At 44.0% G+C, this 25548-nt stretch overlaps 1 protein-coding gene across 1 annotated transcript in view; it reads right to left on the bottom strand.

Moving 5' to 3' along the window:
- CAP2 (cyclase associated actin cytoskeleton regulatory protein 2) overlaps positions 1 to 25548 on the bottom strand; it is a 178192-nt gene that overhangs the window by 91794 nt on the left and 60850 nt on the right. Inside the window, exon 4 of the mRNA XM_056132387.1 lies at positions 16560 to 16637. Within this exon, the coding sequence (XP_055988362.1) occupies positions 16560 to 16637 (78 nt within the window). The remainder of the gene's footprint in view (positions 1 to 16559; positions 16638 to 25548) is intronic.

Below are 25548 nucleotides of genomic sequence, written 5' to 3'. Positions count from 1 at the left end.
AGACTCCATCTGGAGGGCGGCGGGAGAGAGCCGGAAGTTGTGTGCCACCCTTTCTGGGGGTCTCAGTGCATAATTGCCAGCTTCAGAGGTTGCCACTGGACACTTGCAATGATTTCACAGCCAAGAGACAACCGCTTTTCCCCGATTTACATAAAACTCTGCACAGGGAAGAATCCATCTCATTGGAACCGTTTCCAGCAGCCTGTGGGTCCAAGGCCAGCTGGACTGCCCAACTCCTGTGAATTGAATCCGAACCCCCTCCCCAGAGTTATACTCTATAATCACCGAGTGCCAGACCGACATCTGTCACCCAGGTCTGGTGGAGACCATTTCTCTCAGGAGCGCACACATCCAGAAGCAAAGTCATTCCACGGTAGCCTCAAAGACACTCATTTTGCACTGTTTCATAGGAGGGCACACATGAGAAACGGCGTTTTTGAAATAAAACGCCTTACTATCATCATAAAACTCACTAAGACTCTAATCTCATTTCCAAATCTGCAGAAGGAATAGTTTTTTTATTTTTCAGGGTTCATTTGTTGTGGCTGACCCTTGACTTACATTCTATCACTTATTCCCTCAACTGACACCTCAATCTAATTCAATAATACCTCTAAATATCAAATTTTGGGTTCCTTTTCTTCTGGGGAGTGTGGGGGGGGGGACAAATAACATCACTAAACAACAGTGACACATTTCCTTCTTCGCTAAGAGAATTCATTCACCCAATTTGATTTTTTTTTTTTATGTAGGAGTCACTGTCACTGTCCTCCCGTTGTTCATCGATTTGCTTGAGCGGGCCCAGTAACGTCTCCATTGGAGACTTTGTTGTTGTTATGTAGGAGTACTGCTATTTATTCAGTCACTGATTAGGCTGATTGAATTTTGCATGAACTCCACCTTACCTTTTTTCCCCCCATTTTTTTATAATTTTATTTATTGAATCATTGTGAGAGCAGTTACAAAGCTTTCAGGTTTAAGTCTCGGTCATACAATGAAACACCCGTACCTTCACCAGTGGAATTTGATTTTTTTAAATTTAATTTTATTTTTTCATTTTCTTTGGGCTCTACCTGGCAAGACTCAGGGCTTACTCCTGACTCTGTGCTCAAAGATCACTGCTAGAAGTGCTCAGGAGCCCAGATATGGTGCCAGGGATTAAACTGAGGCTGGCTGCATGCAAGGCAAGTGAACGAACCCCAGTATTATCTTTCTGGACCTCCAATTTTTAAATTTCAGGCACAGTGCTTTTCAATACCATTAATAGACCATTAATACCATTATAATGGTACCATTAATACCATTAATGCATACAATACTTGAACACCACACCCTCTACCAGAGGGTCCCGTTTCTCACCCCACCCCAGCAGTGAGGCAACCCAGGCATGGTCGGCTCAGTTCTAAAGACCACTTATCAAATTCAACTGTTGTCTGTGACCATTTGTTATTCTCTTGCTCTTTTACTATGTTTCTTTATGTCCCACGAATGAGACATCATTTTGCATCTGTTCTTCTTTCCTCTGAGATACTTCACTCCAGTTCCATCCATGCAGCAGCAAGTTATCCTGTTATGATGTTAGCTCTTATGATGTTACGATGTTATCTCTTCTCATAGCTAAGTCATATCCACTGTGACTATATACTGTGGCTTCTTTATCCAGTGCCCCACGAAACATGGTGATCTGGAGGCCATGCCTCTCTTCTTATCTAACTTGACCCAAACAAACTCTAGTTAACAGGTTGTGGGTAGAGGGATGCTCTAAGGAACAGGGCCATAATCACATATCCCCCAAAACCACATATCCCTTGCGCCCCCACATCACCAGCTGTAGTCCTGGAGGTCCTGAGTGTTGCTGAGTAGATCCAGGTGGTCTCTGGCATTGTAGAACCTGTAGCACTAGTCACTAGGCTTGACCATTGAACTGTCCAGCCTGACTGGCTGAGTATCTCCAGGAGTGCCCCCTGGTCCCCTAAGCTCTGCTTGGAAGGTGCTTGCTACCCAAACACACCACACACACACACACACACACACACACACACACACACACACACGGAAGCTGGCAGATTACTTTGTGGCTCAAAGGCCCGCTTTGCACAAATGAAACTTTGAGTTTGATCCCTGGTGTTGCATACGGGCACAACACAAAGCTTGCACCCCTGCTATTTGTGTCCGGTAGCTCTATTTCCTGGGACCCTCAGAACCACCAACAATCTCTAGTCACAATGCAACTCGGGGTGTTCAAGTACCAGATGAGAGTGCAAGCCCCAGTGAGTGCCACAGCACAACTTGTGTGCCTTCCCCACTCAGCACAACAACATCAACTGAGGGAAAGGAAAAAAAGAGTCAAGGTCACAGCACACAAAGCAAAACCAAACCAGCTCTTAAAGAACCTTGAAGTTCTTAGGTTGAGGAGATGGAAAATATGCACCAAAAAATAACTGCGACGTGTTTCTAAAATAGCACATAAACAAGTTACTTTTGTTCTGACAGAAATTACTATATAGGTGCTGAGGAATGTCAAAGATCTAATGAGACCCACAGAGGGCAAACTCAAACATTTGAGAGGAGCGTGGGGAGGAAAGTTTGAATGATACTCACGGGGGGGGTGGGGGGTTCAGGAGGATGGGAAATGCTGAGAAAAGTGTAAAACTCAGAAGCACATAATTTAGGACAAGAAACCTCACCCAGACCCCGTTTTTCCCAAAGTTTTTGCAAAGGATCTCACACCAATGAGATACTGATAGATGTTACAAGTGCCAGATGCTAGCTACCACTGCCAATGAGTAGACATCCAATCAATAAATGATTGGTTAAAAAAAAAAATCAAACAAAACCCAAAACAAAGCTTGTGGCTGGAGCAATAGCAGGGAGCTTGCCATGCACATGGCCGGGCTGGGTTCAATCCCCGGCATCCTATATGGCCCCCTGAGCACTGCCAGGAGTAGGAGGAATTCCTGAGTGCATAGCTAGGAGTGACCCCTGAGCATTGCCGATTGTGCCCCCTGTCCCCCTAAAATCCACAAAAAATTCTTTGAGAAATAAATTAATGAAGGGCTGGAGCGATAGTACAGCGGGTAGGGTGTTTGCCTTGCATGCGGCCAACCCGGGTTCGATTCCCAGCATCCCATATGGTGCCGCAAGTGCAGAGCCAGGAATAACCCCTGTGCATCACTGGGTGTGACCCAGAAATTTAAAAAAAAAAGAAAGAAATTAATGAGGTTGAGGAAATGAAGGAAGGCTAGAATATGCAAGGTGAACGGAGAGGGTCACCAAGATCTGAAGTAGCAGGACACTGACCCAACCAGCTAGTCAACGACTCCAGATATGGAAATACGCATACTAGCAGAAGCTAAGCCACCCGAAGCTGAACAAGAACATCCCGTATCCCCACCCCACATCCCCGCCTGTTTAGTCAATGAAAAGAAGGAACCGCCAAAGCAGGCTGTTCTCTAGGTGCGTGCCCATACACACTTCCATCCTCAGGGCTGTGGAAGAGGTGATGGAAGGGATTGGGCAAAAGGGAAAGGCTTGTGTGCGTTTTCTTCTCTTGTTCTGTTTCGGGGGGAGATGTTCCTCCTTAAACTTCCAGAGCTGTCAGATAGAGAAGGGAGCACCAAATAAAGGGTGTTGGGAGGATCCTCCGAGGATGGGAGAAGCATGCTAAAAATAGGCTATAGGCCAAACATGATTGTCACCCATAGCCTCTTTTGCAAACCACAACACCCAAGAAGAGAAAGAGAGAACAAAAGGGAATGCCCTGCCACAGAGGCAGGGTGGGATAGGGGGATGGGGTGTGGGAGGGATACTGGGATCCGTGGTGGTGGGAAATGGGCACTGGTGGAGGGATGGGTATTTGATCATTGTATAATTGAAACCCAAGCACAAAAATTTGTAAGTCTACAACTGTACCTCATGATGTCTCACTAATAAAAATTAAAAAAAAAAATTTAAAACAAAACAAAAAAAACCTTCCAGAGCTGGGGGTGAGGCCCAAAGGGTAGAGCACATGTTTGGCCTGTTGGAGGCCTGGGTTCAATTCCTGCCATTGTAGCTGCCTCAGATTCCCAGCAGGTGGGTGTCACAACGCCACACGGCACAAAACAAAAACAAGGACGGGGGCTGGGTGGGCGGAGATATGACTCCACAGTAAAGCACACACCTGGCCTGTGTGTGAGGCCCCAGCACCACAAAATGAAACACAGGAACACCTGCTGGGAGCGCTAAAGAGAGGACCAAGAAGATATGGATTCTGAAGTCTAGGGCTCGGCCCATGCTGACTTGTTGATATTGAAAATTTGTGTTTTCAAAACTCTGGCAGCGTCATGCTCTTCAGTTCGTTAGAGTGCACAGCACTTTGTCTTCTTAAAACAATGACAGAGTTTGTATCGGGGACTATTTATGATTGCAGTATTTTGGGAAGTGCCTGCATCTTCAATTAGGAGCCGAGTATACACATTCAAAGTCCTGCCCAGAGGAGCTTCAGTCCAGTCCTTCAGGTCAGTGCCCATAAACACTAATATCAAGTGATGGTTCTGTCATGTGATCCGTCCTCCAGCACATACAAATATAGAACATGACCATAAAAAGTAACACACTATGCCCTCTGCTAAGTAATTTATGAGAGCACATCCAGACTGGAATGCCAGTTGGAATTACCTTCTCCCGTCTGCTATTTTCACGTATACAGCTTTGTACAGACGCTGGGAGCTATGTCCTACGGAGGGAATGCCAGGCAAGGCTGCAGAAACCAGGAACAAGTAGCAAGTCCAAATCAAAGGCCAAAATATGTTTGGCTTTGAAAAAAGATGTGTTGAATGACTCAGTGACCTCTTATAAAATCAATTTTGAATTCAGACTGTAGAAGAAAAACTTGCAACCCTTCCAGGTTTTTTTTTCTTTCGTCTTTTTTTTTTTTAAATATATCAGATTTATGGTGGTTAGTAAGCAAACATTTAGCTTCCCGGTGGAACTTGATAAATGAAGATAATTGTTTTATTAAAAATACAAAGGGAGTCCAAAGCTGAACTCAACAGAATGAAAAATCTCTTAGTCAGATACAGAGCTCTTTATGTAGAATTTGCAACCCAGGCAGTCTGGAACGGTAACAAACTCAGTCTAAAATGGTTGATAAAACAAAGGATCGTATCCTGCTTTATTAACCTTTTCCCCTCAAATAATCCCCCAAATCCCTTGTGTATGATAACCACCCCACTTCCTCTGGGCAGTCATTCATTATCTAATGTGGGTCTTACACAAAGAGAGATGAGCTAATGTGCTTTATCAGATTAAAACAAAAGTCACTCTGAGTGATGTCTAACAGGGCAGGACCTTAGCAAATCCATCCTGCCTCCACAGGCCCGGGTTTCTGAATTCCTGCAAAGCTCGGAACTCCTGGTTCCCGCTTCCAGACTCATTCACAGCTTTCTGCTGCTAAAGCAAACAGTCTGGGGCGAAGAATGGCAGAATGACTCTTCTCTCTCATTACCCTCCCCTGCATCCTGATAAAGGCACAATTAGCTTTCCTATGGGGATTCAACCTTAACCAGGCAGCTTCAGGCTGTCAGCTCAAGCCTTCCTGAGGCAATCACATGAGTCCCTTCCCCTTCACTGGTGCTTTAATTCTTCCAGAACCAACCTCTAGCTAGATCCAGCTTTCCGCATGCTCATCAGGGCGCAGCCACCAAAAGGCTTCTTTTTCTTGCCTCCCTTTTTCCTCTTTCAGCTTGGATGGCTCCTCTGTGAGCTTAAAAATGGCAAAATAGAACTCAGAGGGAGTGGAGATAGAGCACACATAAAAGAGGTGGGAACATCGTTCCTAGACATGCTGTGACACTGGAAACCAATGATAAGTCAATACAAAAAAAAAAAAAATTTAAACCCAGCCCAAATCAGGTTTTCAAGCTCTTCAGAGACTATATTTGAGAAGGTATTTCAGCCAAGCTCAAGCCTGGGCCCGTCTCTAGAAATTAAAAGCCTGGATTGCCTTCGGGTGCTTTTGAGCTCGTAATGAAGAGAACCAATCCATTTAGCAATATCGGGAAGAACTGGAACATGCATATTCATAAAGTGAGAATATGGAGTTAATTTGGAACAAGCCATAAAGGGAGCTACTGGTTCGATTCTGAAGTGTGAATTCCTTCCTGAAATTATCACCAGGTCCCTAGGAAATGCCACTCAATTATGCAAATGAAGACCTAACAGGATGAACACTTTCTCTTGTAGGTTTATCTCTTTTTCATTTTCAACACAAATTTGGAATTATAGTATTTAAAAATCCATTTTAAAAATTCTTGCCTGGCATATGTAGTTAACAGATCAGGACTCAAAATAGTGATTTCCTGATGCCTTTCTACTAAGAAAAAAAAAGCTTCGCATCAATATTTGAAAGTGCACATTTCATTTAATGCGAGGGACAAAAATTACTTACCGCATTATATTATCTATCATATGCCCCCCAACAACAGAATTCAAGGCCACCCAACCTGGCCAAATCTTTCAAGAAGGTCCAGCAAGCCGGCCTGAACAAAGCTGTGACATATTCTGGGCAGGCATTGGGGGAACACTTGGAAGTTTGGATGCAGACACCCACTTACTTTCTCCTTTACAATTTCCAGACCTGCCGTTAGCACTACTTCATTTACCCAAGGCATGCTGTGAGATCAAAGTCACAAGGCTCTTTCTTCTGGCATTTAAAAATACCGGACAATTCTTTGGCACCTTATATTTATGGTAAAACATTACAGAGGCAAAAATCATAAACTCACCTCAATTAAAAGCAACTTGGAGCTATGTGTATACAGGTGACTATTTTTATATCTCTCCGCATACCGAAGCACAATAAAAACACATTCAGCTGTTAAGAGTTTAAGGTTCTCTTCTTCCAACGCCAGGTAAAACAAGGTCTAGGACTGGTCAATGGCTGGAATCCACCACAAGTGGTGTGCGGGGTGCAGGGTAGGTAAGACAGAAAAGGGACCTAGTATGACAATAATAATTGGAAGTGATCACGTTGGAAAAGAACTGAGTGTTGAAAGTAGATAAAGGGATATACACGATAACTTTTCAGTATCCGTATTGCAAACCACGACGTCTAAAAGGAGGGGGGGGGGGAGGACAGACAGGCAGACTGGCAGAGAGTAACAGACTGACAGAGAGACAGAGAGACAAAGAGAGACAAGTGCCTGCCTCTATGGGGGTGGGATGGGGTATGATGGGAGGGAACCTGGGGACACTGGTGCTGGGGAATGTTCACTGGTAGAGGGATGGGTGTTGGAATACTGTATGGCTGAAACCTAATTATGAACAGCTTTGTAAGGGTCAATCTCACAGTGATTCAATTAAAAAAATTCTCTTCTTTTTTTTCCCCTGGATGATTATGGTGGATTAACCTGGCAAACTCCACAAAGACGAAGTATGTCCACTGTGACAGACTCACCTAAGCCCAGACAGGTCCCTATTCTGCAGATTGTTTAGCTGCTCAGAAAATCTGTGAACTCTGCCTTCTGGGCTTATAGGTTGATGGAACTTCTCAGTTTCCTTCACAGTTGGAAATGGCTATGAGACTGAATTACACGGGCTAGCACTTCCAGGCCTAGCTCCTGGAATTTTTTAAGGCACAATCCTGCATTCTCTTTTCCAATTGGTGGCCAAGGACTCAGAGGATAGAGGCCACAAAATGGAATTCTCCCAGTTGAGGAATGACCCCAGAGAAGGCCATCAGCCGAAACCTGCACAGCTGACCTTTTCTGAGCAAGAAAACTACATTAAGCCTTTAAAATTCAGGGTTTTTTTTTTTTTCCTGAAGTGGTTGACCTACTCCGAGAAGTAAAGTCTTCTGCTCATGCTTGTATAATTTTTCTCATTTCATCTTCTATGAGGTGGAAACTATTATTCCTCCTTTAAAGAGAAAGAGATGCAGATCTAGAGTTTAACTATCTTGGGTGGGTAATTTGACAAGCTGATATGGCCCAGTGAACCCGCGAGCATCACTATAAGATGGGAAAGAGATTCCAGAGGTGAAGAAGAAAAAATATGTGAGGATGTGGGAGAAAGCTGCTGTCTGCAAGTCAAGGTGACAGGCCTACGAGGAAACCAGCCCTTCAGACACTTTGATTTTGGATTCCTACTCTTCAGAACTCTAAAAGAGAACTGTAAAAAGAACTAAAATCCCCGGGGCAATAGTCCAGTGGGGAGGGCACTTGCTTTGCACATGGCCAACCTGGGTTTGATCGCCAGCATCCCATACGGTCCCCTGAGCACCGCCAGAAGTGATTCCTGAGTGCAGAGCCAGAAGTGAGCTCTGAGAAGCTCTGGGAGAGGCAAAAACAAACAAACAAAAAAGATAAGATCTTTTCTGTTGCTAAAAAAAAAAAATAAAAAAAAAGTGACTCAGCGCAAATGATTTGAGGATTTATTTCACCAGATTAACTTGCCAGAAGTCATTCAGGAGGAAAAGATTCTCAAATTTAGGAGACATGGGTTGATTAGCAGAGCAAATGGATAGTTTGTGGTGGACGTTGGTGGGGAGTTAAGGAACAGTTATAAGTCCCATGACCTGGTCACATGAACAATCAAATGCAGACAGCACAAGTCCAAAAGGTAACGGTTTATAAAAATCTCAACTATTGGCACCAGAGAGATAACAGAGGGATTAAGGCATTTATCTTGCACCCCCCTGATTCTGGTTCAATCTCTGGCATCGCCAGGGATCAATCCTGAGTACAGAGCCAGGGTCAGCCTCTGAGCATCACTGGGAGTGCCCTGATGGCCCCAATCTCTGCTACTTTATGGCCGTTGGTAACCTTCACTTATTGAAGTGTCTAAAATATTAAGTTGGCGTTCTAATGTCACTAGACTTTCTTGCCTAGTTTATGATTTCTCTCTGCATGAGGGCACCCTTATCGGGGTTGTTCCTTGCAGCTGAGTGTTGTACTGGGGCTGGCAGAGCTCCTGGAAGGAGGCAGGGTCTGTGGGAGTCTCCCCTTTGCTACCCCTACTCATTTTTCAGGCTCTAAAAATGAGGAGTTACAAAGAATCAGTTTCAGCTTCCGGCTCTAGGTATGGGAAGGCACTATTTCCCTTCTAACCTGAGGTTCAAATAAAGACAGGAGAGGAAAGAGTGGGTGGAAAAAACCCTCACTTCTGGACTAACGGAAACCCCGGACTTCCTAGCCTTCTCAGAACCATCAAACTCACAGGGCAGTCAGTGACCAAAAGTTGTCATCCCTGGAGTTTGAAACTTTGTGCTAATTTCCTCCCTGTGTACCAATCCACGTTCATCCCCTGCATGTATCATCTGATTTCATTGTCAGGATTGAGAAACAGAAGAAATTTTGGGAAAAGAAATTTTAAAAAATTATGTGTGGGAGGGAAGGAGGTTGTATCTCAGGCACAATAGGTGTGGACTCATGGCCTTGGTGCTTTTGTCTGCTTTCAAGGACAAAGGAACCAGCAAGAGAAGTGATGGGGTAGCTGGGGACCACTTGTGTCTCTCTAGGGTTTCAGATCAGGTTCTGATGGAGGTTCATTATAGTTGGAACTCAGAGTTTTGGGGGTTTTGTTTTAGTGTTCAGGGTTTCCTCCTGATTCTAGTCTCAGGGTTCACTTCCTAGAGAACTGGGGCTTGAGCCTGGGTTGGCCATGAGCAAGGCAAGTGCCTTAACCCCCAGGCTGTCTCTCTGGTCTCATTTTTATATCTCCCAGCAGTGGTAAGATGACTCAGACCCAATTGGTACTTCTTTCACCTCTCCTAAACACTTTCTAGATTTTATTCTCTAATGGGGGTGGGGGAGTTTGGGCGACACCTGGCTGTGCTGAAGAATCAGTCCTGACTCTCTGCTCAGGGATCACTCCTGGAGGTGCTAAGGGGACCATACAGTGTTAGGGACCAAAGCAGGGATGACTGCATGTAAGGTACAGCCTGAATGTCGGGACTCTTTCTGGCCTTTCTCCTCAACTCTATCACTTAAATTTCACACAATTTCCCACAAGTGACTGTGCAGTGTGGGTCTTATATGTTGAGTCCTGTGAAGGACGTTAGGAGGGGAGTTAAGGAACAGTTATAAGCCCCCTGACCAGGTCACATGTGTCCATGTGTTCATTTTTCAGACTTTCAATGAGAAATAACATGGCTTTCCATCTCTCAGTAAAATGAGCAATCAATGTGCTAAGGTCCATTGAAGATGTCTGAATTTACAGAAAGTAGGTTGTTCCCTGATCATTTTCCTTATGAGAATCCTTCCCTTAACTGGGAAAAAAATAAGCTTGACAAATTGTCACTAAGTTTTTAGACAATGATACTTTTTTGTTGTTGTTGTTTTATTTTTGGCCTAAATATTAGAGATTACAACAGGAGGAGAGAACAAAAGGACCAAGTGTTTTTCATAACTTTTTCTGTGTCCTTACCACTCTAATTTTTCAACGAGAGGGGTGCTTTCAAGGTGGAAGGCTTGATGGAACTTAGCTTACGTGGTTCTTTCTTTCCTGAATTTTGGTAACACTGAGGGTCTGCATTGCTTGATTGGAAGTTTGCTTATTTAATTGTATTTTGAAGGGGTCTGGTGCTTGGGGTCTGCTTCCAGTAATATTGGAGAACACGCCCGGCTGGAGGTCAAATCCGGGTCTCCCACATACAAAGCACCTGCTCCAGTCGTCTGTGCTCTCTCCCTGGGCCTGACAGTGAAAAGGCTAATTGATAATTATAAAATACGTTTTTTTCTTTTTGGGTCACATCCCACAATTACAGGGGTTACTCCTGGCTCAGGCACTCAGGAATTACTCCTGGCAGTACTCGGGGGACCATATGGAGTTCTGGGAATTGAACCCGGGCTGGCCACATGCAAGGCAAATGCCCTACCCACTGTGTTATCGCTCCAGTCCCCCAAATACTTTTATTTTTTGATGGCCATCTTTTGCTAAATTTAATCTCTTTGGTGGCTGTTGTTCTCTGGCTTAAAGCAGCAGTAAGAAATAGAGTCAATGGCTAAACAAAAAACACATTGGCTGAAATTTCCAGTGATCAGTTATTTGCAGCAATAATCAGTACTTGAACGACTAAGCAAACCAGTGACCATCACTCTGCACTTCTGGCTCATTGTTAAGCTAACAGTGACACAGCAAATATCTCCTAAGACTGTAACTTTCTAACTTGCTCCCATCTCATAGGTGTAATTAGCTGGCGTACAGCAAATATATATATATATATATATATATATATATATATATATTTGCAAGCTGTGGGTCTAGTGTGTTCCAGAAATTTTCTAGCTTCCTGAGAATCACATAAAAATAAAAAAAAAGGGCAAAAAAAAAATGGTTCCAACTGGAAAAAGTATAAGAAGTGAAGTCCTGGTCTAGAACCTATCTTCTTAAACTCAAGACCCCAGTTGGTTGCTGTTGGTGGTGGTGGGGGATCACATACCTGAATGTGGATGGTGAAAAATTTGGAAACTGTGAAAGATTTCTGAGCATGCAATGACAAAAATTAAATCGCTCTTAACCATGTCTTGAATCTGAGGTTTTTCTGGCAGCACTCATCTGTGTTGTATTTCTCAAGCCCAAAGGGGTCACAAATGGATGAAGCCAAAGTCAACATCACTTTCCAGCAGTGATTTCCAACTTTTTAATGTCCAAGAACTGCCACTGGCCCAAAGACTGGTAATTGAAAAATCACTGGTCCAGGAGCAGCTGACAATGAGTTTGAAGTACCTGAAATAAACCCTGAGATAGGGGACGAACCGGTCCCTCTCATCCCTCTGCCCTGATGGGACCTGAGATGACCCCCACGAACTGCCTCCGGCTACTATTTAAGCTTCTAAATGGCCATGATCCAGAGACACACAAAAGAATCTTAGAGCCAAGCAGCTTGCTGCAGAGATCTCTCCAGACCCTAATTATCTAAAATTTTGGAATTCCAGGAGTGTGAGGCCACTCTCGAGGCCATGCACCATCTTATGCTATTCATAACAAGCAATACAAAATAAATTGTCTAGCACTGCCTTTTAGGTAGGTTTGAATGGTGGTAGGAAAATTCCAAATAATAATGGTGGGACTGGTGTCAAAATATTGAATATAATCAAGTATAGAGAGAGTATTGTGGAAACTGTCTGCCACACAGGCAGGGGAAGGGTTGGGATAGTGGAGGATACTGGGGATTTTGGTGATGGAAAATGTGCACTGGTGAAGGGATGGGTGTTAGATCATTGTATGACTGAAATTCAAACATGAAAGCTTTGAAACTGTATCTCACAGTGATTCAATATAAAAAAATAAATAAACCCTGAGCTAGAGGTTGATTCTGAGAGACTCGGGCACACAACTGGTTCTCAAAATATGGTCCCTAGGTTGCAGCATCACCATCAGCTGGAAATGCAGATTCTTGGGCTTCAAGCAGAATGTATGGAACTGGAAACTTTCCTCAGATCCCAGCATTCTATCTGTTAACAGCCCTGCAGGTGATCTCAGACACACCAGGAATGCCTGTGTTAGAGCAAACTGGGTGGAGAAAACAGGGAAGAAGAAAGGCAAACACAGACCACGAGGCCAGCTGTGCCTGGGAGACACGGGTTATGTAAAGGACAATCCCCTTCATTGCGTCCTACCTTCTAAAATGCACCCTGAGAGAATCCAGGTCTGGCTGTGGACTATTTTCACCATCATGGTCAGGACCTGTTAAATGTGCTTTTCTGTTGTGTGGAAATAGGGCCACCAGGAAGACAGGCATCAAAAACTGGCTTTATTAGCAGGTGGTCCTGAGACGTATGACTCTCAGGACATAAGAACCGCAAGAACCATCCATCTCTCAAACATTCTCTTCCTGGATCAGAGGTCTGTGGAGCCCAACCCGGCCTCCCCTTTTATGAAGAATGCATTTGAGTGAGATGGCGGAGGAGGGCTCCCTCAAAAATCTGCACCGCTATATGCTGAGCTACACACTATCCCAGGCCGTGCCTTATTTGGGGACACCACGGTCCTGGAGTGTCCATGGATTGTTGGTGCTAAGCCAGGACATTAGGATGAGCCTCTGGACACTGCCCTGCAATCAGGAAGCAGAACCAAGTCCCCACTTCACACTAAGTGGGCAAGCTAAAATCTTGTGAGTCCAATGACTTGGAGGAGTACAGCATGCTCTCATAGACCCACCTGGTCATACATTATCTTCGCAGTACAGGGCAGCAGTCTCCCCCTCTCTTACACATCCTTAATCTGGATTGACCTTCAAGTATCATATGAGTCTCCTCTTTGCTCTATGTGTAACCAACCACAAGAATGTGGGGGACGTAATATATAGAGCCTACGTGTCCAGCTCCATATCTTTCTCTGACGTTTCAATCATTATGACCTAGCTTTGACAACATAGCTTTGACAAGACAATATATACCCTGATGTTCTTTTCACAAATGCTTATCCTATAACTATTTGTACTCTCATTAGTGACTATTTCTCTGTGATGAAGTCATTAGGATGCAACTGATAAAAAAAAAAAACAGAATAAAAGGTGGCCTCTGGCAGTTGCTCTTTGCCTCAAGCCGGAAGGAGCCTTGACCCTCCGTGCTCTTTAGCTCTTTACATTCCTCTCACATGTTTTATCTCTGTGCCTCTGACCGAAAGAATATTCAGGCAACACTGGATGGTCCATTTGTTCTCCCATTCTATGTCTTCATCAACCAGTGAGTGACTACTGGTGCTCAGGAAACTCTTGGCCCCTCATAGCAATTCTAAGCCAATAAGGCCAGAGGGTCAATGAAACAGCTCAAGGAGAAGGTGGTGCTGCTCACGCCCTATAGTGTGGAGATGACGTGGGTCAGCACGGCAGTGCTCAGGGGCTCTGGTGGTGCTTGGTGGCCTCCAGAACTTCCAAGACTGTACCTGGTATTGCTCAGGAGACTGTGTGGTGCCAGAGATCAAAACTGGGGGTGTGTGCATGGAAGGCATGCACCTAGGCCCCCCCCCCCCTTCTAGCTCTCAGCCCCCGGTCAGAGATTTATGGGCAAGGCCAAGGGAGAGGAACAGGCTCGGTGCTTCCAGGAGGGCCGCGTGGGGGCCGGTAGGAGAGTAATCTTATCCCTCCCGCGTTCCTCAATGATTCATTGAAGGCAGCACGCCTCCCACTCCAAGCACAAAAGGTGAACCGAGGCTGGGTTCACAATGCACTACGGGGTCATTTCTTAGACTGTTCTCATTTGCAAAGGGGGACAAACACGCAGGGATTGAGAGGGCGAAGGAGAACATGTACCCAGAGCAGAACACAGAGTCTTCCCATTCCTACAGAGCTGCCGATCGCTGGGTGCTAACTCTGCATTCCACGGGAGGGAAGTGAGACATCCACGGGGCCAGGGAGCAGGATGTCAGCCTGGCTGCAAGTTCCAGTCACCCAATGGGCCTGTAAACCTCAGGGATGAGGGCAGGCATCAGAACAAGGAGAGCAGCACCTCTTGGCAGGCACTGGCGTTTAAATAAACTTTCTGGGTAGCTGCACTCTGCAGGGCTGGGAATCACTGTTCCGGGGATAGTCTAGGGCCTCAGTTTCTGTTCCTGTGCAGTCCAGCTCCTGGGAGTCATAGTCTACTTTTACCAGGATTCACAGTAGAACTCGTTCAAATCCAGAAGTTTGATTTAATAGTGCAAAGTGAGTTTTCAGGTCATTGTTTTTTGGGGTTTTAAAATTTTTTTCTTTTACTTGTTTGTTTCTGTTTTTTGGGGGGGTCAGAGCTCAGTGGTGACTCTCAGCTCCGTGGGGTCATTCCCACAATGGTTGAGGAATCTTGTGGCATTGGATATCAATCCTCATCTCCTAGTCCTCCCACATGCTGAATATGTGCTCAGTTTTTGAGTTTACTCTCTCCAGTCCTTGCTTTTTTTGTTTTAATTAACATAAAATTGTCTTTTTTTGGGGGGGGTCACACCCGGCGATGCACAGAGGTTACTCCTGGCTCTCCACTCTGGAATTACTCCTGGCGGTGCTTGAGGGACCATATGGGATGCTGGGGATTGAACCCGGGTCTGCTGCATGCAAGGCAAATGCCCTACCCACTATATTATTGCTCCAGCTCCTAAATATCTTTTTTTAATCAAAAACGAATTTGTTACTAAATTTCAGATGCAGAATATCCAATCAATAAAACACCTGCCTCCCCCCCCCCCCACCTTTTTAACAAGATGTACTTAGCCTGGATAAACCTTTTTATTTTTTCATTTTTCTTTTTGGGTCACACCTGGTAATGCCCAGGGATTATTCCTGGCTCTGCACTCAGGAATTACACCTGGCAGTGCTCAGGGGACCATATGGGTTACCGGGGATTGAACCCAGGTTGGCTGCATGCAAGGCAAGCACCCAAACAGCTGTAGTATTGCTCCGTCCCCCCTCATAGATATACTTTTTAAGTGAATAATTCCACTCATCATACAACCAACATGATTAAACATTTATGAACCCTTGATAAGGGGAATAGAGTCTTGCGCATGATAAAATGTCAGTGATAAAGGTGAGGGTAGGAGAGTTTGGAGACGGGGTGTACAAAGTGAGAAATTTACAAGGGAAAGGAGAAGGATCCCCCAGCAACAACCATGCCGCTCTGACATCACAATAATAATTTCTAATCTACTGCATATTAAAGTTTGAGTCTGCCCGATAATGTTAGGTAGGTGAAACCTCATCAAAGTCATTATGCTTATAATATTGTTGCACCTAGAGACGAAATTGAGCAATTTTAAATACCTTAAACAGAAGAAGAGTTACTCCATATGCCTACTAGCCGAGATAGGAGTGTGCCTATATCCTTATAGATAATTCATGAAGATAATCTACTGTTATTACTGCTACTGTTCATATAGTCTTGGGGCCTTACCCAGTGATAATACTACGCCTGGCTCTGAGGTCACTCATAGCAGTGTTCCTGGGACCAGGTCGTGTCAGTAATCAAACTCTGGTTTCCCACATGCAAAGCACGTACACTGACCTTCAGAGCAATTGCCCCTGCACCTCCAATTTTGGTGTTCTGAGAATGAGACTCTGCAGCACAGGTTTTGCCTTGGAGTTTGTTAAAAAGCAGAACCTCGGGCCATGTTCCAGGTGCAATGAATCAGAATCTTAGGGAAGCGTTTCATACACACAGTGCGTTTGAAAAGCGACAATTTAGCCTATCTGCCACTTATGAAACAGGAGCCAATCCAACTCATACAAGGAACTTCAGGGGGATGAAAGCTATGCTGTCTTTGCTCAAAAGCAGCACCAAAGAAGAAAAGAAAAAGAATGAAAAATAAGCAGCAAATACTTCCTTCACCACAAAATGGTTTCAACAGCCAGAAAAGAGGATAATGATGGCACGCAGAATTGAACCTCTAAATGGGTGATATCAATGGTATCAATGGTATGAATTTGGGTTATACTAGATGATGAAGACAGAAGTCCCATTTCATGAGCTAGAATCAGAACCTATAGAAGCTATACATTTCATTGAGGGGATGTCCCTCAAGGTAAATGGTTCTGGTTGCTTCTGGGTTTTGTCAGTTCACCCAGCAGGTTCTGCCGACAGCTGTCTCTCAGGACACATCCTTACCTCTTGGGGTTGCTGGTACTGTGACGCCATCAGGAGGAACGCACGCTGGGCCTGGAAGGCACTGTGCACCATCTCTGCCTGGGAACAAAGAGAAAGATGGCGGTTGAAACCTGATCTCAACAAAGCTACCATCTGACCCGGCATTTCCAACAGGGGTACTCAGATACACTCGGGAGAAATAAATGAAAACACACACGCATTCATTCATCATTGTCCATGTGCAGAAACAACTAGGACGTCCATTCACTGATGAATGGATAAACAAAACCACGATCTATCCTTACAATGGACTGTTAGTTGACATGAAAAAAGAAGCACTGACACAAGATTGGCCAACTAAATAAAACATTGTGCTGAGTGAATGAAGCCACTCACAAAGGACCACATTTGTAGGACTCTGGGTGTATTAAATGCTCAGAGCAAGCAAATCCACAGAGATTGAAAGTTGACTAGTGTCTACCTGGAGCTGGGGGAAGACAGGTGTGGGGCAGGAGTGGAGGTGGGGGGAAGGAATAAAAATACTTAGAAATTAGACAGTGGTATGATTTCACCACCGAGATACTTGGAGACTGTTAACGATAGATGAACTGCGAGAAAGCAAAATTCTGTCTGCCTCAAATATGTCTTTGGCAAATGTTTGACTTTATGGGATGGACCCTTGAAGGCTGGGTGGAACGCTACTGGGAATGATCACACTGGACAAGATCTGAGGGTTAAAAGTAGGTAAGGGATATTCTTGAGAACCTTCCAGTATCAATATTGCAAGACCCAGGAAAAGGTCTGCAGAAGTACAAAGGAAGAGCCATGCTCTGTTTACAGGGCCAGAGGGTTCTCTCTAAGGCTACTGGCAGCTAGCAGGTGTGTAATTCAGCAGTACTAGGAGTTCCCACAGTGCAGGGATAGGACCAAGACCTGTGCATGGCCGGCCTGGGCTTCAGCATTTTGAGCCCCCAGAGTACCATTCTCGGTGGAACAAAGCATCTCCCTCCCTCTGCAGCCAGGACCTAATCCCAGACCTCTCTCTTTATGGGGGAGGCAGGATTTAGCTCAGCATCCCTTTGTTTTCCCTGCCTTTTTTCTCCAGCAACGCCCTTGGCTGACTGTCCCCTCCACCTCCCAGCCTTTGTCTTCCTTCACTAAGGATTTTTAAGCTCCGACAGCCACGCCTGTCAGTTACTCAGTTTTTCTGGGTGTACACCTCCCACGTGTACAGGAAGTAAACACATTATTAATAGCCTTCTGTTTTCTTTCTCTCCTCACCAACCCGCTTCATGTTTGAGTCTTGGTCCAGCCACTGAACAACCCCTAGGGGTGCAGGATGGTTTGCTTTGTGCCCAGGCAACAGAAAATCTCAATTAGAGCTATAAAAAATGTTGGAGCATAAAGCTATTAAAATATGGTTGAGCTCTAAAGAGCAATTTTGGGGAGAAGTAGCATAAAGGGTCATGTGCTTGTTTCATATCCCCCCAGTTCCCACACTACAGGTGGTCCTCTGGGCCCCACAAGGAGAGAGCCCTGAGGGCCCAGCCAGGAATAGCCTTGACCACCTTGAGTGTGGCTGAACGGAGTCTCCTTCTCCAAAACAGAAAACAACAAAAAAAGTAACACATCCATGGCAACTGTTTAAAAAAAGTAAAAAATGTTTCCTGTTATCCTTTGACTGTGCCTTTTCTTTTTCTTTCTTTTTTTTCTTTAACTTTTTTATTGCATCACTGTGAGATAGACCCTTCCTTACAAAGCTGTTCATGATCGGATTTCAGTCATACGGTGTTCCAACACCCATCCCTCCACCAGTGTACATTTCCCAGCACCAGTGTTCCCGGGTTCCCTCCCATCACCCCCACCCCACCCCCTGCCTGCCTGTATGGCAGGCACCTTTCTCTCTCTCTCTCTCTCTCTCTCTCTCTGTCTCTCTCTCTCTCTCCCCTCCTCTCTCTCCTTCCTTTTGGGCACTGTGGCTTGCAATATTGATACTGAAAGGTTCTCAAGAATATCCCTTACCTACTTTTAACCCTCAGATCTTGTCCAGTGTGATCATTCCCGGCTATTATTATTATACTGGTCTCTTCTCTGTTTCACCTACCCTCTGTCCCCACCTCCAACACTTGTAGTTAGTTCCAACCATTGGCCAGTCCTCCTAACCCCTGTTTTCCCCAGCCATGGATATTATTCTTTTAATATATATATATATATATATATATATATAGAGAGAGAGAGAGAGAGAGAGAGAGAGAGAGAGAGACAGAGAGTCTCCTGCCCCTGCGTCTGGCTGTCCTCACCGGGGTCCCTTGGAGGGGGGCGGGTTGAGTTTCCCACCCCACCCCGAGCAGAGCCCCAGCAGCTGAAGACCTCCAGAACCAGCCAGCCATGCTGAGACCACTCTCCACACGTTGGGACAAGCCTCAGGCATGAAGGAACCGGCAGAGGAATTCAGGCACACGGGTCCCGGGGCTGAGATCTCCAAGCCTGCTCGGATGGGGACAGGGCTTTCTCTTCCCAGATCCCCCATCTTCCAGTAGGTAGGTGTTACACCCACCAGCTGCCACTGGTACCAGGTGGTCCCATCAACGGCCAAGACCCAGGGACTATAAAACCCAGCTCCCGGAAGTGTGTGGCCGAGACATCTTTTATGTCGTTTTTACTTTGGAGAACCCAGCAGGCTACCGAAAGTATCCTGCCCACACGGTGGCAGAGTCTGGCAAACTTCCCGTGTCATACTCAATATGCCAAATACCAGTAACAATGATGGGTCTCATTCTCCTAACCCTGAAAGAGCATTGAATATGGCTCTTTTAAAATCTCAGGGCTAGGAAGAAGGAGACGTTACTGGTGCCTGCTCGAGGCAATTGACGAACAACAGGATGATTGTGATCATGAGATATATATATATATATATATATCACTGTCCTGTCACTGTCCTCCCGTTGTTCATCAATTTGCTTGAGCGGGCCCAGTAACGTCTCCATTGGAGACTTTGTTGTTACTGTGTTTGGCATATCGAATACATCACGAGTAGCTTGCCAGGCTCTGCCTTGCGGGCGAGATACTCTCGGTAGCTTGCTGGGCTCTCCGAGAGGGGCAGAGGAATCGAACTTGGGTCGGCCATGTTGGCTGCGTGCAAGGCAAACGCCCTACCGCTGTGCTATCACTCCAGCCCATGTACATATATATATAAAAGGTAAAGGCTCTCCCGTTGATCGTCGATTTGCTCGAGCAGGCCCAGTAACGTCTCCATTGGAGACTTTGTTGTTACTGTGTCTGGCATATCGAATACTCTCGGTAGCTTGCCGGGCTCTCCGAGAGGGGCGGAGGAATCGAACTCGGGTCGGCCATGTTGGCCGCTTGTAAGATGAACGCCCTACCCGCTGTGTTATCGCTCCAGCATATATATAAATATTTTAAATATACCACAAATGAATGCACTCACTCTATATCTATCCCTTTCCTCCTAACTCCTTTCACTCAGCATGGTACTCTCCATATCCTTCCATTTATAGGACTATGCCTGCCTTATACCTTCTAGTGGAAATAAAATTGATCCTTAAGCCATTTTCCAAAAGCTATGTCCACCTGAGGGCCAATGATGACTACAATCATTCATCAGGTTCTGAAAAGGATCTCAAAGACCATCACCCTCCTAAATCTCCCCCAAAGATGCCAGCAGGTGGTACTGCATTCAGAGATATAGTCTCACATTCCCTTATTCTTACAGAGACATTCCTCAAGGGATTCATTCTTAAATTTCCTAAATTAAAAAATTTATGGGAGAAAATAATCACATCACAATTAGTTATTTTTGGCATAGCTTTCTGGAATTTTAAGAAAATTCACAGAGCTGTTTTCATAAGCAAAGCCTCATGATGTAGAATTCTTTTTTAAAAAATGTTGAGTTATTAAGATTTAAGCCAAAAAATAATTCACTCTACGTGTTCTCTCTTGAAAATGTATTTTTCTCTTTCTCTTCCCTCAAATTTCTTTCTCTTTCTTTCAATGAAAACTATTTCTCTTCACTAAAAAATTTCATTTGTATCACTTGTCATCCCATTGCTCATCGATTTGCTCGAGTGGGTGCCAGTAACGTCTCTATTTGTCCCTGTCATGTGCTAGTGTAGCCCAATGGAGTCTGCTCACTCCAGGAACACAAAAAGCCTCAAACCGTTCGTTCAGGGTCTTGACAAAGAAGTCTAACCATCTCATAGGTAGGCAGCCAGGCATTCTTTTGATGTCCCATGGGATCCAGTTGGCATAAAAACTTCACATTCAAGAACTAATCATTATTCACAACCAATGTAGATTTTGTAGAGATGCAGACGGACCTTTATAAAATGGAGCAAACCCCCTAGCACTACTTTTTCCAATAAAAAGTATAAATTTTCACTATAATTGAAGAGTGGAGATGAAAGAGAAAGACCTCGCAAACTTTAAATGAAGGTTCTGCGGGATAGTAATACTACTTGTGTCTTCAATGACCATTTCAGGGCCGGGATCGCTCTATGACCTTGCAGGCCCTGAGCTGTTACCGCTGTCCCTGGCATCATGCCATGTGACACCTGTTGTGGTGCCATAACACTGTGATCGCACAATCAAGTGTGTGTGAGCATAGCAACAACTGTGCTTACAACCTGATCATCACAGCAGCTACAGCAAAGGGAAAGGGCGATTTGAACGATCATATCAAGGTAAAAAATATATGGAATACTTAGAGACTGGCATCATCAGTTTAATCTCCATATATCATTTGATGGATCCCTAGCTAGGAAAGAAGAAAACGAGCATATTCCCATTTTTATCCCCAGTCTCCTATCTTCTGTCATTTTCAGCTAATTTTTATTTTTCCCACTTGACAGCACTTGTATTCTTTTTGTAGTACTAATTCCCAAACAAGGGAATTAATTCAAGGATTAATTTAGGATTTGTTCTAGATGTAAACACACCTGGTGGATCTCTTTTCCTTATTTCAAATAAATTCCTTAATACAAATATTATTTATTATTATTATAGTGATTTATTATAGTGATTTATTATTATCACTAAAGCAACATGGTTTATCATAGTGTTAATATAATATTTATGCTTTATGCATGCAACGTGGCTGCATCACACCCACCACCAAAGAGCCAATCAATATCCCTCCCCACTGTCTTTTTTTCTTTTGCTTTTTGGGTCACACCCAGCGATGCACAAAGGTTACTCCTGGCTTTGCACTCAGGAATTACTCCTGGCGGTGCTCGGGGGACCATATGGGAAACTGGGAATCGAACCTGGGTCGGCCACGTGCAAGGTAAACTCCCTACCTGCTGTACTATAGCTCCGCCCCTCCCTCACTGTCCTTGGGTTCTGTCTTATCTACCTCATCTCTCTCTGCCTCAACATCCCTCCCTTGGCAACTTCAGTTCTCTCACCACAGTCCAACGGTTTGATTTCATTTCATCAGACTTTGCCTCTACCTTTGCTTGATTCCTTTATGTGCCACATATCAATGAGATGATCTTGTATTTATCCATCTCATTATAACTTATACTTAGCATGACCCCCCCCTCCAGTTCTTCCCATTCTGTTACACAATGCAAACTTTCATCTTTACTTAGAGCAGAGTAGCATTTTATTGTGATATATGCCACAGATTCTTTATCCACTCGTTGTTTTTGGGCACCCGGGTTGTTCATATAGCAGTTAGTGTACATAATGTTGCAATGAATGCAGCTGTGTGTGCTTGTTTTGAGTTGGTGCTTTTGTATTCTCGGGACAGCTACCAAGGAGTGGAATTAATGGACCGCTTGGTAGTTCTACTTCAATGTTTTGAGAAGTTGCCATAATGTTTTCCTCCAAAGAGCTCAAATCAGAGAACATTTCCACCATCAGTGAATGAAGAGCCCTTATCACCATATTCCTGCCAATACCGGTTGTTTCTGATTTTTTTTTTTTGATATAGGCCATTCTCACATGTATGAGGTAATATCTCATTGTTCTGAAGTGCATTTCCCTCATAATCAGTCATGATGGGCACTTTTCCATATGCCCGTATGTCTTTGAGTAAGTGTCTATTTAGTGCATCTCTTATGTTTTTGATGGGATAGTTTGTTTTATTGTTGATTTCTCGGACTTCTTTATGTCTTGGATATTAGCCTTTGTCGGATGTATGAAATACAAATATTTTCTTCCATTCATTGAGGCTTCTTTTTATTTTAGCCATAGTTGCTATTTTTTTTCCCAGTGGAGAAACTTTTTAGCTAGATGTGCTCACTTATTTTTCCTTTTGTTTCTTGGCCAATGGAGTCAAATCACTGAAAATGTGTTTGAAACCAGTATCATGGAAAATCCTACCTGTTTTCCTCAGTGTGTGTTATGGGTTCAACTTAGTATCAAGATCTTTAATCCATTTGGAATGAACTCCAGTGTATGGTGTGAATTATTTATCCAAGTTCATTATTTTTGCGTGTGGCAACCAGTTTTAGCAACTATTAGTTGATGAGATATTTCCTTACTGCTCTTTTGCTCTTAGAGCTTCTGTGGTAGATTACTTGTCCTTACACGTAGAGTTCACATGTGGTTCTAGAGATCAAACCACGGGTCAGCATATGCAAGGCATGTGACCTACCCCAAGTACTATTTCTCTGGTCTGATTTTCTCAGCAGGCTCTTCCCTTCTGCATGGCACATTCTTTCAAGCACATTCTTTTCAGTTGCTCACCTCCACATACTTGGAATAGCGTGCATTCTGTCTGATGGAGTAACCCCTCCGAGTTTAGGTCATTTATGTCCTGCCAGAAAGCTCTGCATGAAGAGACTATGACAAAGGTTTCCTGTCCCAGTTCCATTCTGTATTTTCTTCACCTGATTTCATTTTTTTAAAGGTCTTTAAGGTTTTCTTTTTCCCAAGGATTATGAGTGAAGTTTGGAACCAGACACTGCTCAGCCACTAGTTACTAAATGTATTGTTTTTAGAATATGGCTTATTTTGTTTGGTTAATCACGCTGAGTTTAATCATTATTAATTTTATTTACCTTTTCCTCATTTTTGAGGACAAAAATTCTGATTCTGTCTTACTGAGTTATACTTTTTTTTGTTTCACACTTTTTTTAGGGGCTGGAGCGATAGCACAGTGGTAGGGCTTTCGCCTTACAAGCGGCCAACATGGCCGGCCCGAGTTCAATTCCTCCGCCCCTCTCGGAGAGCCCGGCAAGCTACCGAGAGTATTCGATATGCCAGACACAGGAACAACAAAGTCTCCAATGGAGACGTTACTGGGCCTGCTCGAGCAAATCGACGATCAACGGGAGGACCTTTATCTTTACCTTACCTTTTACCACACTTTTTCAAAAAAATTTTTATTAGTGAAACACCATGAGGTACAGTTATTTTACACTTTTTTGAAAATGATAATCTTGTCTATTATCTTGTTAGCTTCATCACATTTATTTGGGAGAAGTTTCTGACTCTTTGTCATCGTGGGCAATATCTTGGATAATATCTCTGAGAAGGTGGTAGAAACTACCTCAACATATTTTCCAAAAACTGAGACTGGCATTACACTGGGTTCATTTTACTCCAGCGACAATATCAGGCCATTTCTGGGCTGGAAGGATAACGATGCTAACTAACTGGGAAATAGCAAATTTTTGTCATTTCATCTCATTAATATATTTTTGTATCTGACAAATTTTCCAAATCATCTCCCTGAATAAACACCTACATCTTGCTCTTAATTTTTTTTATTTCTCGTCCAGTAAATTTTTTCTACAAAAAAGAAAATGCTTAAAATCACTTACATGCTTTGCTTTTCAAATCCTATATTCAATCCTATTCAGTATCATCAAAACTATATAGCGAAAGCTTAGGTAAGGGAGTAGGTATTGTCTTTTGTTTTGCTTTTTGTTTATTTGTTTTGTTTTGTTTGGGGGGGGAGTGGAACCTGGCTGTGCTCAGGGATCACTCCTGGTAGTGCCTTGTGGACCATATGTGGTACAGGAGACCGAACTGGAGATGGCCCTATACAGAGCAAGCTCCTTAACCTCGGCTCTCTCTCTCTCTCTCTCTCTCTCTCTCTCTCTCTCTCTCTCTGCCTCTTTCTCTGTCTGTCTCTGTGTGTGTCTCTCTCCCCCTCCTTCTCTCTGTCTCTGTGTCTCTGTCTCTGTCTGTCTTTCTCTCTCTCCCCAGCTCTGTATTTTGGAGTAGAACAAATTCCTGTTCTTTCTGACCTGGTACCCTCATTACAGGATTGTATTGCTAAAAAAATGCCAAAATTTGGATATTCCTCAGGGCTGTATATTTTCTTATTTTACTGCCCTAGAGGCCATTATGACCCTTGAGTGTGACCCTCTAAGATGCTAAAATATTTACCCATGTATCAAAATGTATATCTTTATGAGTATTTCAAAAATTCAGAAGCACTTGTATTCCTTTCTTAATTTCAAAAGAAGCCTAATGAAATACACTGGTGTGCACTGTTGGCTGGCTGGGAAATAAATTCATAACTGCATTCTCACAGCAATAATATAGCAGTACCATCCTCCTCTACGACAAGCCTCTTAGGAAGGATGGAATTATAGTTGCCGTGGGAACAGTAACTTGGGATCGCCCGACTTCGGTAGTGAAAATCACAGCTCAGAGGTGGCATGAACAATATTTTTGTAGTTATCCCAAGATGAACACTATCATTAGCCTTTTTTGCTTCCCCTGGAAACAACATTTAGTTTGTTGCTAACAGAGCAATTTTTCTGGTAAGCCCTACTAGCAAAGATGGCCTGTTTCATTAATTAGTCTCTCTTCCCACATCCCCTTTCACTCAACAATGAGGTTGTGGATGAGAATGGCTGAAGAGCTGGCTGGCCACTTCAACTCTCCCCTGTACTTTGCTTATGTAGACGAATCTTTTCAAGAGCTCAGCTGTGTACCCCTTCCGGCTAGTCCCTGGAACTTTGAGGATCATTAATGAACTCTAAGCCGTATTCATTTTTGATCTCATTAACAGACCTCCCAAAGAATTTTC

The sequence above is a fragment of the Sorex fumeus genome, unplaced genomic scaffold (genome assembly GCF_029834395.1).
Source record: "Sorex fumeus unplaced genomic scaffold, SorFum_2.1 ptg000094l, whole genome shotgun sequence".
Classification (NCBI taxonomy): Eukaryota; Metazoa; Chordata; class Mammalia; order Eulipotyphla; family Soricidae; genus Sorex; species Sorex fumeus.
This window is presented reverse-complemented; position numbering and strand designations above follow the sequence as displayed.